Genomic DNA, 16,317 nt, shown 5'->3' with positions numbered 1-16,317 from the left:
GTCTGCCAATATACATTTATTTATGTATTGATTGATCGATTGATTCATTCATTCATTCATTGGCTGTATTATCTGTCCTGTGAGTCTATGTCCTTGTTTTTGAAGTTTCTACTGCTGCATGCATGTGAATTTCACCATGGAATGAATAAAGTTAATCTAATATAATTTAATCTAATCTAATCTACAAGAAACATGGAAGCCCACTTGGATTTTCTAAAAAGGCATCTAAAGAACCATCTGATGATGAGAATCAAGTCTCTCTGACTTGTCAAAATCAACATTGGCATCATGTCTCTATCAAACCAAGCACCACTCATCACCTGCGCAGTGCCATTCCAACGGTGGTGCACAGTGGTGGAAGCATTCTGCTATGGAGTTGGTTTTCAGCAAAAGGGACTGGGACACCAGTCAGGGTTGAGGGAAAGCTGGACAGAGCAAAGCACAGAGATATCCTCAATGAAAACCTGCTCTGGAGCACCCTGGACCTCAGAATGGACCATCTAACAGGACTCTAAGCACAAAGCAAAGTTCTGAGAATGTCCTGGAGATACCCAGCCAAGGCCTGGACATGAACCCAATCCAGCACTTCTATCCACCAGTGGTCTCCATCCAATGTGGCAGAACTTGAGAGGATCTGCAGAGAAGAATGGCAGAACATCTCAAAATGCAGGTGTGTGAAGCTCGTCACGTCAGACCCAAGAAGACTCCAGGCTACCAAAGGGGCTTCAAGGCTTGGAATACCTGTGTCAATGGGATCTTTCAGGTTTTTTCTTTTATATTTTAATAAATCTACAAAAATGTCTAAAGTTCAGTTTTCACTTTATTCTTCTAAGGTAATGAGTGTTTCCTGTTGAGAGAAAAAATGAATTTGAAGGATTTAAGCACAACAACAAAACAAAATGTAAAAAGTGAAGGGGTGTGCATACTTTGTGAAGATGCTGTTTTAATATAATATTATCAAATGTAATTCTATCTGTTTGCATTGTGTCATATTATGTATAGTTATAAAAATGTGTTATTAAAACTGCATCACGTATCACTTAACTGCTGTGGATTCTAACTGCTTCTTGCTCAGGCAGGCTGTGTGGCACAGTGAATACAGCCCAGGGGTCTCAGGTATAAACTGTTGTGTACGCCCGTTTCCACGCTCACGTGGCGATGTATAAAAACTAAACTTGGCGTAATGTCACGCACATTTCCAAGCACATTTCCACTTTTGCCCGTATGCCATGTTTCAGTGTGAATTCTATACATGAGGCCCCTGGACTGGGAACCACAGGGTTACCAGTTCTAATCCCATCATGCTTTGCTGTGTGACCCTGTGTGAAATCTAATATGCATGTACTCCATTTGCATATCTATCCTAATTGATTTTCATCTGTCATAAATATTTTTGAAAATGTCATGCAAAAGAAAATAAACCAAAACAATAAGAGTACAGTTTGACCTCCTGCAGCTCTAAAGAGGCAAAACAGAAGGAAATTAAAAACTATTGAGTGTGTGGCATTGGCTTGGGGTAGAGGCATGATGGAGGCAGACGTGGTAGAGTCAGCATTTCAAAGAGCTGGTAACTGGACAGCCACTCGTAGTGTCACTGTCAGTGTAAGTAAATGGGCACCACGGGTTAAAGGGTCCAAAGTAACTACTCCACAGGCACTTGGGTAACAGAGATGGCACAAGATGAGCCAAATGGCATAAGACTTTTTCCAAAATGTTTGGTGGCAGCGGAGGGCACTCATGTGGAATAGATAGGACTGAACTGGGTATTGGGGTGCAGGAACGCAGGGATACCTGGGTCCACCAGAGGGAGCTGTGCAGACAGCCTGAGGACTTTCAGACAGGATTGCTGGCCACAGATGTGACCTTGAGGAGGAGGAGGAGGAGGAGAAGGAGTTTAAAGGCTGGCGACCTTTGTGTTTGATGTTAGTAGCTGATCTTGAACGAAGGGAAGAGTTGTTACAATCATGTAGGACAGAGACTGAGAGGTGAGTGGACCTGATAGACAGGATAGACAAGGAATACTCCACCCAAAAGTGAGTTTATGCATTAAGCAGGCTAAGCATGTGGCCAGAGTGATCCCCTCCCCAATGGGGGTGCAGACTTTTTCAACGTTCCTATACCTCATTGGATACATTTTTAAAATATCAATAATTCAAGTAAAATGTGCACAAGGAGGAGCCATAGTGCTAAGTTTGAGTGACTTTGGGGGCCCTGTTTGTCTTTGAGGATCTGACGGCCATGAACTAAATGAGCGTTATCATTTTTTTTCTCTGACTAAATATAAATAATAAAAATCCACCATAAAAGTAAAAGTTTTTAGCAACTGTTTTGTGAATATCACTACATCACGGACCATTAACGCCCCCACAGGAACATAAGGTAGAACCCAAGTGGACAAGGGAAAAATGGGCCAGGAACAGATCCTGGGGTTTCTGGAGCTGGCATGAAATTTAAACAACACCTGTTTCTCTAGGTCTTGGACTGAGACAGCGTTCACGTGAATTGTATACAATTGTCCAAACGTTTTAAAACTTGCGTCAAGTCACAAAATGAAGACCCGACTGAGATTCCAGACTGAACATCCAAGCACAACCAGTTCTACTTGTGAAAAATACAGAAGAGAGCGACTTACAGTAGACGTCCACCCGGATGGACTTGATAGCCGGTGAGCCCAAGCCATTTTCGGCCTTGCAGTAGTATCGGCCCCCCTGGTGTCGCTGGATTTTGGTGATGCGCAGGGTTTCGTTGAAGACGCTCGAGTCCTGGAAGCGGTCAGAGGCGCTTCCTGCTGTCTTGGTCCACCTGATCTGAGCAAGAACCAGAAAAAACAGCTTATTTAATGATGGCACATGCAAACACAAAGATCGCCTTCAATATAACGTTCAGTCAGAAAGGCTGTCTGTTCATTCCTGTCCATTCTGCTACATTAAAACTGATGTGATACAATGGGCTGGTGCCCTGCCATGCCATACTGGGTCATATGTAATGGAAGCAGGTTACAAAAATGAACGAATGAATGAAAAAGAAATGAGGGCCTCTCAAAGAGAAAATGGTGTCCACTGGCTTGTCCTTGCACCTCCAGCCAATGGAAGGTTGCCACGGTCTGGGAGTAAGCATGTCTGCGTTGAGTTGCCTGACCCTCAAAACTCTCTGGCAAAATCATCCTCATAAATGGTTTACTCTGAAAGGTCAGCAGTGGAATGGACTGGCAGCCCGTCTGGCTTTGGTTCCTGTCCCATATCTGATGGTACTGGGATATGTCCTGGCTGCCTGCAAACTTGAATAAGTGGGTGTAAAAGTAATGTCCACCCAAAATAATTAGGTCTGGGATTACAGGGCCAAGAGCAGGAGTGGTCCAAGAAGAGGCCACCCCCTGACCCAAAGAGTAATTCCAATGAGAACAAATGTGAGTCCTGGAGAGACAGTAGGCCAGAGGTTAAAAGGCCTCTGATCATGGAGTTGGAAGGACAAGGTGTGGCAAGGGGTGGAGTGTAGAGCAGTGCTCTTAGGCTGGGGAAGGTGTGATGATCTCCACAGGTTGGCACATTCATTCTTGTTTCTTTACCTGTTGTGTTCTTCTTGTGGTTAGTCCTCCCTTGTGTGTTATTATTTTTATAAGTCCATATTTATTGTACATGCATAAGCTAAGGTTCTACTCATACGTGATAACCAGTTACTCAAACATTTATCTCTTTAAGATATGGGAGGAAACCCCAAGCAGACAACATGGTCAGACTATGAGAAAGGGATGTATGCCCAGGATGCCATATCACTGAGGTAGTAGCTCCAAGTACTGAGCCATTGTTCACTAATGAGCCAACATATTCCTTACACTCCACTTTCGTAACAATGGTGCATGTCAAGGTTAGGGATATATTAGATGGTAAGCTGGCATTAGGTACGCAGAAGATAAGGGAAGCCATAAAGTCCTGAGTGACTTTGATAAGGGGCAAACCGTTATGGCCAGACGACTAAGTCAGAGTATTTCTGAAATGAAAACGCATGTAGGGAGCTCATGGTCAAACGTGGTGACTAACAATGGTACAAGGAGGAAAAAAACACAGACAAGGTATTGAGTGGCCAAGATTCACCAAAGTGAGAGACTCAGTGAAGGCTACCCTGTCTGGTACAAACCAACAAAGGGGCTACTGTGCCACAAATTAACAGGACCTTTTAATGATGATTTTGGGAATAATGTATAACAATATGAAGTGTGGGACTGCGTAGTCATCCCAGGGATAATGGAAGAGTGCCCATGTTAATCCCTGTCCACCACTGAAAGTTCCTACAATGGCCATGGGCAATTGAACATGGAATCAATGGATGGCCAAGTTACATATGTGTCATTTCCCAGGGGAAGACATGGAACTGTGGGAACAAAACAAACTGGTGGAAGGAATTTAATGCTTTGAGCAATGTTCGGCAGGGAAACCCTGGGTTCAGCCATTCATGTGGACGCTAATTTGTCACTTATCACCTACCTAAATGTCATTACACACCAAATATACCCCTTCATGGCCCTGCCAGAAGTGGCATCTTTCTGCAGGGTAATGCACCCTGCCACACTGCAGGATTTGTTTGGGATTGATTTAAGGAACATGATGAATTTGGTCTCGGGATTCCCCCAGATCTCAATCCAATTAAGCATCTGTGGGATATGTTGGAACAACAAGTCTGATCCACAGCAGCTTCACTTCACAACTTACAGGAGTAAGAAGAACGGCTGATAAAATCCTGGTGCCAGATACCACAGGACACTTTCAGTGATCTTGTAAAGCCCACGTCTCAGGGGGAGTCAGAGCAGCTTTGGCAGCACACAGAGGAGCAACAGCATATTAGGCAGGTGGTTCATTTGTGCGTGTGTGAAACAGGGGTAATGCATTCTTGCTTATCATGGCACCAGAAACTGTTTAACTGTACTCTATACGTATGACAACAACAATATGACAACTGCTATTTAGTAATACTACAGTCAGTCTTTTTTAGTATTTATCTGGGGTCAGAGGTGACACAGAAGCACCCCCTTGTAGATATAAAAGCTCAGAAAAACAATGAAAGGATGTTAGCCCTACTCATAGTGCCATAACTCTATCCTCATACACCACTAAAATGGATTAAGTGGGTTCATGGCATGAATGAGTGGATGGAGTTCAAGCCTGTAATGTTAGCTTGTAGCAAGCTGTCTCAATGTCTCATCCAGGTTCTTCTTAAAGGTTGTCAAGGTTTCTGCTTCACATCTATGGCTCAGTAGTTTGTTCCAAAGTCCCACACGTCTTTGCATAAAGAAGCGTTCCTTGGCTTCAGTCTTAAAATCATTTCTGCTTAGGCCAGGGGTGTATGCTACACGATGCGTGAGTCTGGGGATGCTGCTGCTACACAAGCAGTGTACTGTCTATACTTGCGCGCATACTTTACGTAAATCTGGGGGATTCCACCAGGTGGCAGTGTGAGAAATCATCACGGTGAGAAAACAATGTCCGGTGTTGCTGTGTTGTCAATTTTTTTGTATTCTGATGCTGTTGTGAAGGTGCAAGATGGCAACAGTGACATGGAAGTTGGTATATGAGACCTTTCAACGTATCATAACATTTACAAAAAGAGAATATGTGACGCTTACATTGCCTATACGAGAAATGAATGAAGAAAAGTACCATGAAGCCATTTGCATGTCAGCAGTTAAGTTTGATGATTTGCTTCACCACATTTATCAAACATCGAAGGATGCAGATACGTGATCCTGTTGGAGCTGCAATGTGTTTCGCCCTAACTGTGGCTCATCTTGGTAGGTAACCATCCAAATCATCAGATTGTGATTCAAACCTATGAATGTAACACTCTGATCTGAAGATCACCTGTTAATCAAGTGAGCCAGCCGCCATGGTGCAACGTCAGAGGATTTGTCTCAGGCGCTGACGTCCAGATTCGATCTCCATAAGGGGAAACAAAGGTGATGAGCCCTAAATAGGGCAAAACACGTGTTGTGTACTCTTTGTATTATTTGGCAGGTACTGTATTATATATCTCTATATACTGTATATAAAATCCAGTGTCTGTCTGTCTGTATGTCTGTCCGCTTTTCACAAGAGAACTACTTAACAGATTTAGATTGGGTTTTTTTCTATAATTATCTTGAACATTCCAGTTGATTTTACAACATCTCTCATCGCACGAAGTATCATAGTTCGCTTGCAGGAGCGATTTATTCACGCTAATCTGAGACAGAGTCTGCAGGCCGAGTGGAGGAGGAAGCGTGAAATCAGGAGTGGGGAGCCCAGCAGGACCCTCCTCACTCACCCACCAGCATCCGTCCGAATTGCTTTACCTCTTGTGACGTGCTGGAGCAGACCGTGCCTGGAGTAGACCGTGCCTCCAGACCATGAGGGGGTCAACCGCCCTGCTTGCTTTGGGGGCCACAGGTGCAGAGCTTTGACGCTCAACCTTGTAGGGACCCATGGTCACTGCCAGGGGGCACCTGGATGCCTTGGCAGTCCTGGACCTCAGCACTTCTGCCACACCAGGAAGTGCTGGGGAGAAGAGGAGCAGGGACACACTGGGGCGTGTCGGTGGAAGATTGCCGGAGCACACCTGGAGCACATCCAGGGGATAATAAAAGGGGCCGCCTCCCTTCATTCAGGGCTGGAGTCCGGTGGAAGAGGACGAGGTCTGGAAGGAGAGAAGGAGGCGGTCTGAAGGAAAGGCAGTGTGGAAAGAGGCCTGGACTTTGGGGGTGATTGGTGCTGAAGCACTGGGTTTGTGCAATTTATTTACTTGTAAATAGTTGTAAATAAACGTGTGTTGGGACTTATATATATATAAACTGCTCAAAAAATTTAAAGGAACACTTTGAAAACATATCATATCTCAAAGGGAAAAAAATCCTGCTGGATATCTCTACTGATAAGGACTGGGTAATGTGTTAGGAACGACAGGATGCCACATCATATGATGGAAATGAAAATGACCAACAGAGGACTGAATTCAAAGACACCCCGAAAATCAAAGGGATAAAATGATGCGGCAGGCTAGTTCATTTTGCCGAAATTTCATTGCAGCAACTCCATATCGTACTCAGTAATTTGTATGGCTCCCACGTGCTTATATGCATGCCTGACAACGTTGTTGGAGGTCATTTTGTAGAGCTCTGGCAGTGCTCATCCTGTTCGTCCTTCCACCAAGGGGGCAGATACCGGTCCTGCTGATGGGTTAAGGACCTTCTACGGCCCTGTCCAGCAATATACAGTGTATATATAATCACTCATGCATGTCAGAGGGTCACCCTCTAAGTTCCTCTCAGGTTTGTGATACCACCCTAAGCTAAAAGGGGGCTTTGCTGCCAACTATCCTGTCTTCTTCTTCCTCCACAGTGCCCAGAAACTGCTCAGTGACTGCTCTGCTGCTTCTGGTCGATCTGCCATAAAAGTACGACTGACCGGCAGGAGGCTTCACTTCTTGTCCAAGCGACCTGAGCAAAGCAGCTCTAAATCCTAAGAAGTGAAGAAGCCACTCAGACCGACTTAGCCAGAGTGTTACTGTGGCAGCAGTTTTGTTTCTTTTGAATGCTGCCATGCATTGTTTTTGTTCAAACCTTTAAGTAAATGGGGATGGCGCCCCAAAAATGAATCTGCATATCAGCCTGTATATATACTGTATATATATATATATATATATATATATATATATATATATGAAAGAGTGTACCTGGCAAATAAGGTGTAATTACTTACTTGTCATAACTGTCCTCCATCATCACTCAATTTGTCACGTCAAGTAAGGTGCTCTGCTGATCGATCGAGTTGGCTAATCGAGGTTGGACAGCAGTTTCTTTCTTTATGAGCTGTCACACTAAATGCAGAAAAGAGAGGAGAAGCTCTGATATTGAGCTTTGGGAGCATGTGTGCGTGTGTGCTGGTGTGTGTGTGTCTGTGAGTGTGAATGAGAATCTTATGGTGAGAGGGCGGGGCTGATGGGTGAGGGGAGGGGCTCAGGTGATAAGTGTGACAGAGGGGATGCAGGGAGGGAGCTCACACTTCACAAGCGCACAGGTGTGGAGCAGCTCAGTGTTGCCCCCTGTAGCTATATGTGGAGATTACCGTCTATGAACCTTTAAAACTGAAAATCCAGTAATTCTAATAAAGCATAAAAAAGGGGAATAATTCACAAAAACAGTTCAAAGCAGTGGGTTGTATTTGAAATAACTCACTAACGCCATAGGCCGCTGCTGCAGTCTTCAAAGTGTGAAATCATGGAAGCACAAATGCTGAGGTGGCGCCATGTCACATTTCTTTTCCAAATGTCAGGTAAGTGCTATGGCTATAACTCCATTATTTTGCACAGTCACAGATAACCTTTCTGTGTAGCTGCATGGATGTGCCCCCACTAAATTGGTCCTGCAGCATCCAGGGGTGGCTTCAAAGCTCTGGTCAGCGCTGCTGCCCAGTATACTATAGCCCTTCAGCAAGCAGGTGTTGGGTTAAGAGGGTCGGAAAAATTAATGAATGAATGATAAAATCTTCAGGCCACTAAAATCCAGAGAACAGGAAATTAAGACATTGTTATTATATCCCTACAGGACATGCCAAGCACAGTATGAGCCTTTCCACATGAAGATCATGCCAGGCAGGCCAAGGCACAGCACAGATGCCCATATGCAGGAGCCAAGCAAGATGTGAGCTGCTCAATATGACCCTCGTTGTCTGCCCCTCATTGACCCTTCGCCCTCCTCTGTTTGTTGGCATTAACATGGACACCCTGCCAACTGCGAAGGTTAACTGTCTCCCATACCCCCCCCCCTCCCCTCCCATTCCACACCCTCCCTGATGTTGCCATATTTGCCTAAAGATTAAGAGCTTATGTGACATCTGTCTATGGAGAGGATTCCTGAGCGGCCTGCTAATCTGAAAGTGTGAGTGTAATGAAAACGCCACATTGAGCTCAGTGCCGGAGAGACTTGGCACCAATCAGACCGCCCTCCCACAATGCACCGCTTCACTGGGTCTGAGAGTGCCGCAGGCTGAGACTTGCCAGTATGGTATCTAACCAATCTGACCACAACATAATACATGGAAAACATCTTAAAAACCCAGAATGCACCTGCAGGAGAGATGAGACAGAAGGCTAACCCTAAGCCTAACCCCTAACCCTAATCCTAAACCTTTCCCCCTTCTTTCTAGATGTCATGGGCCAGCAAGAACTGAGAAGGAGACTGGAGTCAGGATGCTGGGGGGGGGGGGGGGGTATGGGTGCACGTGGTGCCCCAGCTAAGGATTGCAATGGTGTTCTGGTCCTTTAAGAGCAAAATTCATCTTTAAGACTGCAGGGACACCAGCAGCCAACAGGTGGAGCTCTAACCTGGTGTCTCTTGTTCTTGTTTGCGGCCTAGAAGTAAATCAAAGTCTTAACAGGCGAGTTGGACCAGTGTTCAGCTGGTGGAACGGGTGGGCATCTGGGTTTGACAGTGGCCTCAACAGCACCCCCTAGAGGCCACATCCCACTATTAGAAAGTGATGCACAGGACGGTACGGTCACATTCTGTGGCCATAATGGCGTGCTGTAACAATCCAAAGCACAGCCAGCCCAGCATCACACAAACAGAAGCCCACCGGTGCAGCTCCACAGTTTTCCTATCTGCCGAGCTGGTGGGAGTTTCTGTTTTAGAATCTGAGAGAGCTTCTTTGTAATGTGAAGGCCCCCAATTCTCGGCTATCGGGTGTTGTGTAGTCAGCAACACCACGGAATGAATTCAGAGGCAGAGAAAAATGTGGGCACCTGCAAAATTAACATCCATGCCCAGATCCATACTATACATGTGTATGTCGGTCAAATACTTGATCATACACTCACATGAAATCATGGGTAGAGACCATAACGACACAAAACGTGGCGCATGTGTCATAGTTGGCCTTTAATTTTAGAGAGACCTGCAAATAGCTGTCCACCAGGAGTCTCCATCCAGCCAGAGAGGGGCAGAAGATCCCCAAATCCAGGTGTGTGAAGTTTGTCGCGTCAGAACCAAGAAGAATCTCTGCTGGCAAGGGGGCTTCAACTAAGTACTGAGTAAAGGATCTGAATACTTGTGCCAATGGGATAGTTCAGTTTTTAATTTTTAATAATTTTGTAAAAATGTCTAACATCCTCTTTTCTCTTTGTCATTCAGGGGTATTGAGATAGCTTGATATGGTTAAAAAAATTTTGGACATGAGCGTCAGTAGGCGAGCGTAAAGCTTTAGGAACCAAGTTACCCGAACTCTTCTAGAACACTTCAGTAATTATTTGCCACTCTGATGCTGATCTTCCTGATCATAAAATAAGTCATTACAATAGCAATTAACGAGAAGAACTCATAATTAATTGTAGAATTAAGGTATCTAAGGGATCCTCTTGAGCGCCTCTTTCTCTTGCACGATTTGCCTCAAAAACTAATCAGCCCATAGTCATCTCATAACAGGCGTACGTTTCGAGTTTGGCATTTTTCTGTCCCCCCGTTTTAGCTCTAAAAACCGTAACACACAGATAGACACACACACCCAGCATCGAGATATCAATATTTTCAGTATCACAGGACCCTAAAAAATTCGAAAACTGAAGATCGAAATTTTATGACGAATCTAAATCTTACGCTCGTCCCCCATAGACGACAGGTTATAGTGGGTGATCGTGCAAAGCAAAAATAAAAGAATTTAAACGATTTGAACATAAGGCTGTTACTTAACAAAAATGTGTATAAGGTGAAGGTTCTGAAAACTTTTTGTGACAGTAAACCTGGAGGCTTCTAGCACTGCCTCCTCAACACCCCCAGTAAGTGGCACTGCTTGAACCTGAGCTTGAGTGACTCAATGCCATCTTTACACAGTAGATACAAGTGTACCCCCTGGTGGCCAGGAGCTGAACGCCTGAAGGAGGCTCACCGCGTGACCTCACAGATACAGCTGTGCCCTCGAGTGGCCAATATGCAAAGCAGTAAGCCACATGGTGACTGTACCACTATGCCGGGAAAATCTAGTCAACAATTTTATGATCCTTCGCATTATGTTTATCCCAGAGCCAAAAACGTCGATTTTTTTCCAACAAGAAAATAATGTTATTACAATTATAATTTATTTTTGTATAGCCCAAAATCACTCAAGGAGTTCTGCAATGGGCTTTAACAGGCCTTGACCCTCTGCTAAGAAGACAAGAAAAAACTCCCAAAAAAACCCTTGTAGGGAAAAAAATGGAAGAAACCTCGGGAAAGGCAGTTCAAAGAGAGACCCCTCTCCAGGTAGGTTGGGCGGGCAGTGGGTGTCAAAGAGAAGGGGGGTAAATACAGTACAATACACAGAACAGAACATTACGTGTAACAGAAACATGTAAATACTAAATCGTCCACATAAATTGCAGTAGGAACAGTATGTCGAGTTTCCACCGCGGTCCTGATGCAGATTTAGGACACGTCCTTTGTGTGACACGTGTTGAGACAGTCATCAGCACAGACCCCGATATTGCAGTCAGGACAGTAGACAAGGCTTCTTTGCCTGTTTTTCTTAATAATATTTTTTCTGTTGCTTGAGCACGTGAGGGAAAAATGTCAATGCCTGATCTGCACGATTGACGTGTCCCTTGTGTTATTGAATTCTACCGCGGCGCACAGCCTAGCGACTCCCACAAGCGACAGTCGCTGCATTGCGAAAAGTGCTTAGGAGCAGAGGTGGCCTTAGGAGTGTTGCGGGGCTTAGGGCCGACCAACCCCACGCAGGGCCGGTTACGTCAAACCCTGTTACTGGTATGTGTGGACTGTATCAACTTGCGCATAAATTTAAAAAAAATAATGTTAAACATACACCGGATTTTCTCATTACAGTATTCAGCTAAATTTTATCAAACTATAACTGGAGAATGTAACTTGACAAATCCGCTCGAACGGGACACGCAGACCTCAAAAGCGTGGGGCCTACTTGCCACCCCTAAACGCCACTCTTAATAATAATAATAATGTTTCATTTATGAACTGCCTTTCATACACTCAAGGACACTTTACAATTCAATAAACACATTAACAAGACAGTAGAAATTACATACAGAAGAAGAATTATAATCATTGAAAAGATGTGTTTTTAACAGGAGTTTGAAATTAATAATAGATTTTTCCTCGCGAAGACTGAGAGGACGAGCATTCCAAATTTTAGGGGCTATCACACTGAAAGCTCTGCCCCCCCATAGTTACTAACCTGTATTTAGGTACAGTGAGTAAGTTAGCGTCCGAAGATCATAATGCACAGGCAGCAGTGTAAGGAAGCAGCAGCTCAGACAGATAATGAGGGGCTAAACCAGGGGTGTCGAACTCCGGGCCTGGAGGGCCGCAGTGGTTGCAAGTATTCATTCTAACCCTTTTCCTAATCAGTGACCAGTTTTCACTGCTCATTAACTCCTTTACCCTTCATTTTAATCGCACGGTTTTTAAGGATTCAGTCCTCTGCACTTATTCCTTTCTTCACTAAATGACAACCAAACAGAAATGAGATGTGAAACGAGCCGACAGATGACCAGCTAAAGTGGTATCACGAACTCCAACCAAATTCACTCCGACCAATCTCATAATGAGAAGCTGATTCTTGCTGTTAATTAAGCCCGTTATTTAATTCCATGGCTGGTTGCTGCTCTCATTCTACCACAGCAGACATTTCTAAAACTGTTGATTTTCTGTTTTTTCTAAGAACACCGTCAAGATGTGGTGGTGAGCTGAGCAGATCAACCTTACTGAGACCTTCACCTTTCTTTAATTTCAGATTTTGTGTGATGGGCACAGGTGAGCTGGTCATGTGACGCCTTGTTTTGTGGCTCATTATTGTTTGGCTGCTAATTAAGGAAAAAGGGACAACTAAGGGGTCTGAGTCAAGTTAATTAAAACTAAGGCAAAAGAAGTTAATTAGCAGCAAAAATGGGTCACTAATGAAGAAGGTGCTTAGAATGAAAACCTGCAGTCACTGAGGCCCTCCAGGACCGGAGTTCGACACCCGTGGGATAAACCATGAAGGTCTTTAAAGGTGAGAAGAATAATTTTATATTTGATTCTTGAACAAACTGGTAACCAATGTAAATCATAGAGGACAGGAGTGATGTAAGCAGATTTTTTAGTTTGTATAAGTAAATGAGCAGCAGAATTCTAAACATACTGTAATCTATTGAAATTTTTAGTCGGGAGTCCATAAATCAAAGCATTGCTATAGTCCAGACGGGTTATGATGAAAACATGAATCGGTGTTTCAGTATCCTTCACACCGAGGAAAGAATGCAGATGAGCAATGTTACAGAGATGATAACAGCTGTCTGAACTATTGAGCTAATGTGTGGTTGAAAAGTAAGAAGCCGATCAAAGATGACACCCAAATTACAGACTGATGCTGAGGGTTCAACCAGGATCCCGTCAATTTTTAGCCCACAAAGGGTAGAGAGGACAGATTTGGTACCAACTAATAAGATTTCTGTTTAATCAGGATTGAGTTGTAAAAAATGATCTGTCATCCAATGATTAATTTCCCGAATGCAGTCAGTCAGTGCAACAGGTGAAGATGTTGCAGTTGCATCAACAACTCTTGCTTAGGAGGCTAACATCTTTCTTGGCCTTCTACTTCATCATAATTGTGGTGATGTGAGATTTTGCATATAACTTGATAAATATTTTGTATGTTTTTATTTGTAATTTAGGCAAAGCAATGTAATTTAGTGTTACTTTGGTGAGAGGCATTCGTGTTTGCCACCCCTTTACGAATTCTTTGAAACGTTTCTTTGAATTTTACAACAGAGTTAGGAGAGGATGTGCCTTAAACCAGTTTGGCGAGTGTTTCTCTGCTAGAGTCTTTCAACCCCCGGTTATGTTAACATATGGTTTGGGGGCAGGTGTTGAGATGTTCTATTTCCCCCATTGGTCTGGAGTATGGCTGTTTGGAATTGGCTTGGATCAGAAGCTTTTAAGTACCATGATGTCCTATTGGCTCTAGGGGTTGGACAGAACATCTATAAATGTACGTGCTTAATTAACCTCACAATCTCTCTCTCTTACCAACCAACATATGATGAAGAAGTATCTCTCTGTTACTAACCAACAACTGATGAAGACCATCACACCATGAACTGAAAGGACAACACAATGGAGACCGCAGTTTAGCAGCCATATTGGAACAGGCATACTGCCTGTTCTGAAGAAAGCTGAGCACCAATGATGCCTTAACTAGAGACATTTTAAATAACTACAAGTCTGTGTGCTGTCTGAATCTACAGGTGCTGGTCATAAAATTAGAATATCATGACAAAGTTGATTTATTTCAGTAATTCCATTCAAAAAGTGAAACTTGTATATTAGATTCATTCATTACACACAGACTGATGTTTAATCAAATGTTTATTTCTTTTAATGTTGATGATTATAACTGACAACTAATGAAAGTCCCAAATTCAGTATCTCGGAAAATTAGAATATTGTGAAAAGGTTCAATATTGAAGACACCTGGTGCCACACTCTAATCAACTAATTAACTCAAAACACCTGCAAAAGCCTTTAAATGGTCTCTCAGTCAAGTTCTGTAGGCTACACAATCATGGGGAAGACTGCTGACTTGACAGTTGTCCAAAAGACGACCATTGACACCTTGCACAAGGAGGGCAAGACACAAAAGGTCATTGCTAAAGAGGCTGGCTGTTCACAGAGCTCTGTGTCCAAGCACATTAATAGAGAGGCGAAGGGAAGGACAAGATGTGGTAGAAAAAAGTGTACAAGCAATAGGGATAACCGCACCCTGGAGAGGATTGTGAAACAAAACCCATTCGAAGATGTGGAGGAGATTCACAAAGAGTGGACTGCAGCTGGAGTCAGTGCTTCAAGAACCACCACACACAGACGTATGCAAGACATGGGTTTCAGCTGTCGCATTCCTTGTGTCAAGCGACTCTTGAACAAGAGACAGCGTCAGAAGCGTCTCGCCTGGGTTAAAGACAAAAAGGACTGGACTGCTGCTGAGTGGTCCAAAGTTATGTTCTCTGATGAAAGTAAATTTTGCATTTCCTTTGGAAATGAAGGTCCCCAAGTCTGGAGGAAGAGAGGAGAGGCACAGAATTCACGTTGCTTGAGGTCCAGTGTAAAGTTTCCACAGTCAATGATGGTTTGGGGTGCCATGTCATCTGCTGGTGTTGGTCCATTGTGTTTTCTGAGGTCCAAGGTCAATGCAGCCGTCTACCAGGAAGTTTTAGAGCACTTCATGCTTCCTGCGGCTGACGAACTTTATGGAGATGCAGATTTCATTTTCCCAACAGGACCTGGCACCTGCACACAGTGCCAAAGCTACCAGTACCTGGTTTAAGGACCATGGTATCCCCTGTTCTTGATTGGCCAGCAAACTCGCCTGACCTTAACCCCATAGAAAATCTATGGGGTATTGTGAAGAGGAAGATGCCATACGCCAGACCCAACAATTCAGAAGAGCTGAAGGCCACTATCAGAGCAACATGGGCTCTCATAACACCTGAGCAGTGCCACAGACTGATCGACTCCATGCCACGCCGCATTGCTGCAGTAATCCAGGCCAAAGGAGCCCCAACTAAATATTGAGTGCTGTACATGCTCATACTTTTCATGTTCATACCTTTCAGTTGGCCAACATTTCTAAAATCCTTTTTTTGCATTGGTCTTAATTGATATTCTAATTTTCCGAGATACTGAATTTGGGACTTTCATTAGTTGTCAGTTATAATCATCAACATTAAAAGAAATAAACATTTGAAATACATCAGTCTGTGTGTAATGAATGATACTAATATACAAGTTTCACTTTTTGAATAGAATTACTGAAATAAATCAACTTTGTCATGATATTCTAATTTTATGACCAGCACCTGTACACATCATCATTTAATCAGGTTGTATGGTTGCCAATATTCAAATGTACTTTGCATATTGTTATTATTTATGAATATTACCAATAATACGTTGTTTTATGTGTAACTTAATTCCTGCTTGTCTTTTTACTACACCTAATTGCCTACAGATATAGAAAGTAAGGTGGTGGCGCAGTGGTAGTGCTGCTGCTTTGCAGTAAGAAGATTGTGGGTTCGCTTCCCGGTTCCTCCCAGTGTGGATAGCGCTTTGAGTACTGACAAAAGCGCTATATAAATGTAATGAATTATTATTATCATAAGTTATATACTATAATACCTTATAAATAGTGGTAAGTCTGTGAGATTAGGCATTCTGACAAAGGCTACTTATTAATAATACAATAGGGGAAAGTAGAGCAACATATTACTCTACCAAAGCAAAACAATAATCATTTGGCATTTTTTAACATTATT

The 16,317-nt window shown here is 43.4% G+C and overlaps 1 protein-coding gene across 4 annotated transcripts in view; it reads right to left on the bottom strand.

Annotated features, from left to right (window-relative positions):
• The window catches only part of mdga2a (MAM domain containing glycosylphosphatidylinositol anchor 2a), a 379,952-nt gene that overhangs the window by 236,326 nt on the left and 127,309 nt on the right, over positions 1 to 16,317 (bottom strand). For all 4 annotated transcript variants that reach the window (XM_028821620.2, XM_028821618.2, XM_028821621.2 and 1 more), the window contains exon 3: positions 2,633 to 2,807. In XM_028821620.2, the coding sequence (XP_028677453.1) occupies positions 2,633 to 2,807 (175 nt within the window). The remainder of the gene's footprint in view (positions 1 to 2,632; positions 2,808 to 16,317) is intronic.

The sequence above is a fragment of the Erpetoichthys calabaricus genome, chromosome 16 (genome assembly GCF_900747795.2).
Source record: "Erpetoichthys calabaricus chromosome 16, fErpCal1.3, whole genome shotgun sequence".
Taxonomy (NCBI): domain Eukaryota; kingdom Metazoa; phylum Chordata; class Cladistia; order Polypteriformes; family Polypteridae; genus Erpetoichthys; species Erpetoichthys calabaricus.
The sequence above is the reverse complement of the archived record's forward strand: the minus strand, read 5'-3'. Positions and strand labels throughout refer to the sequence as shown.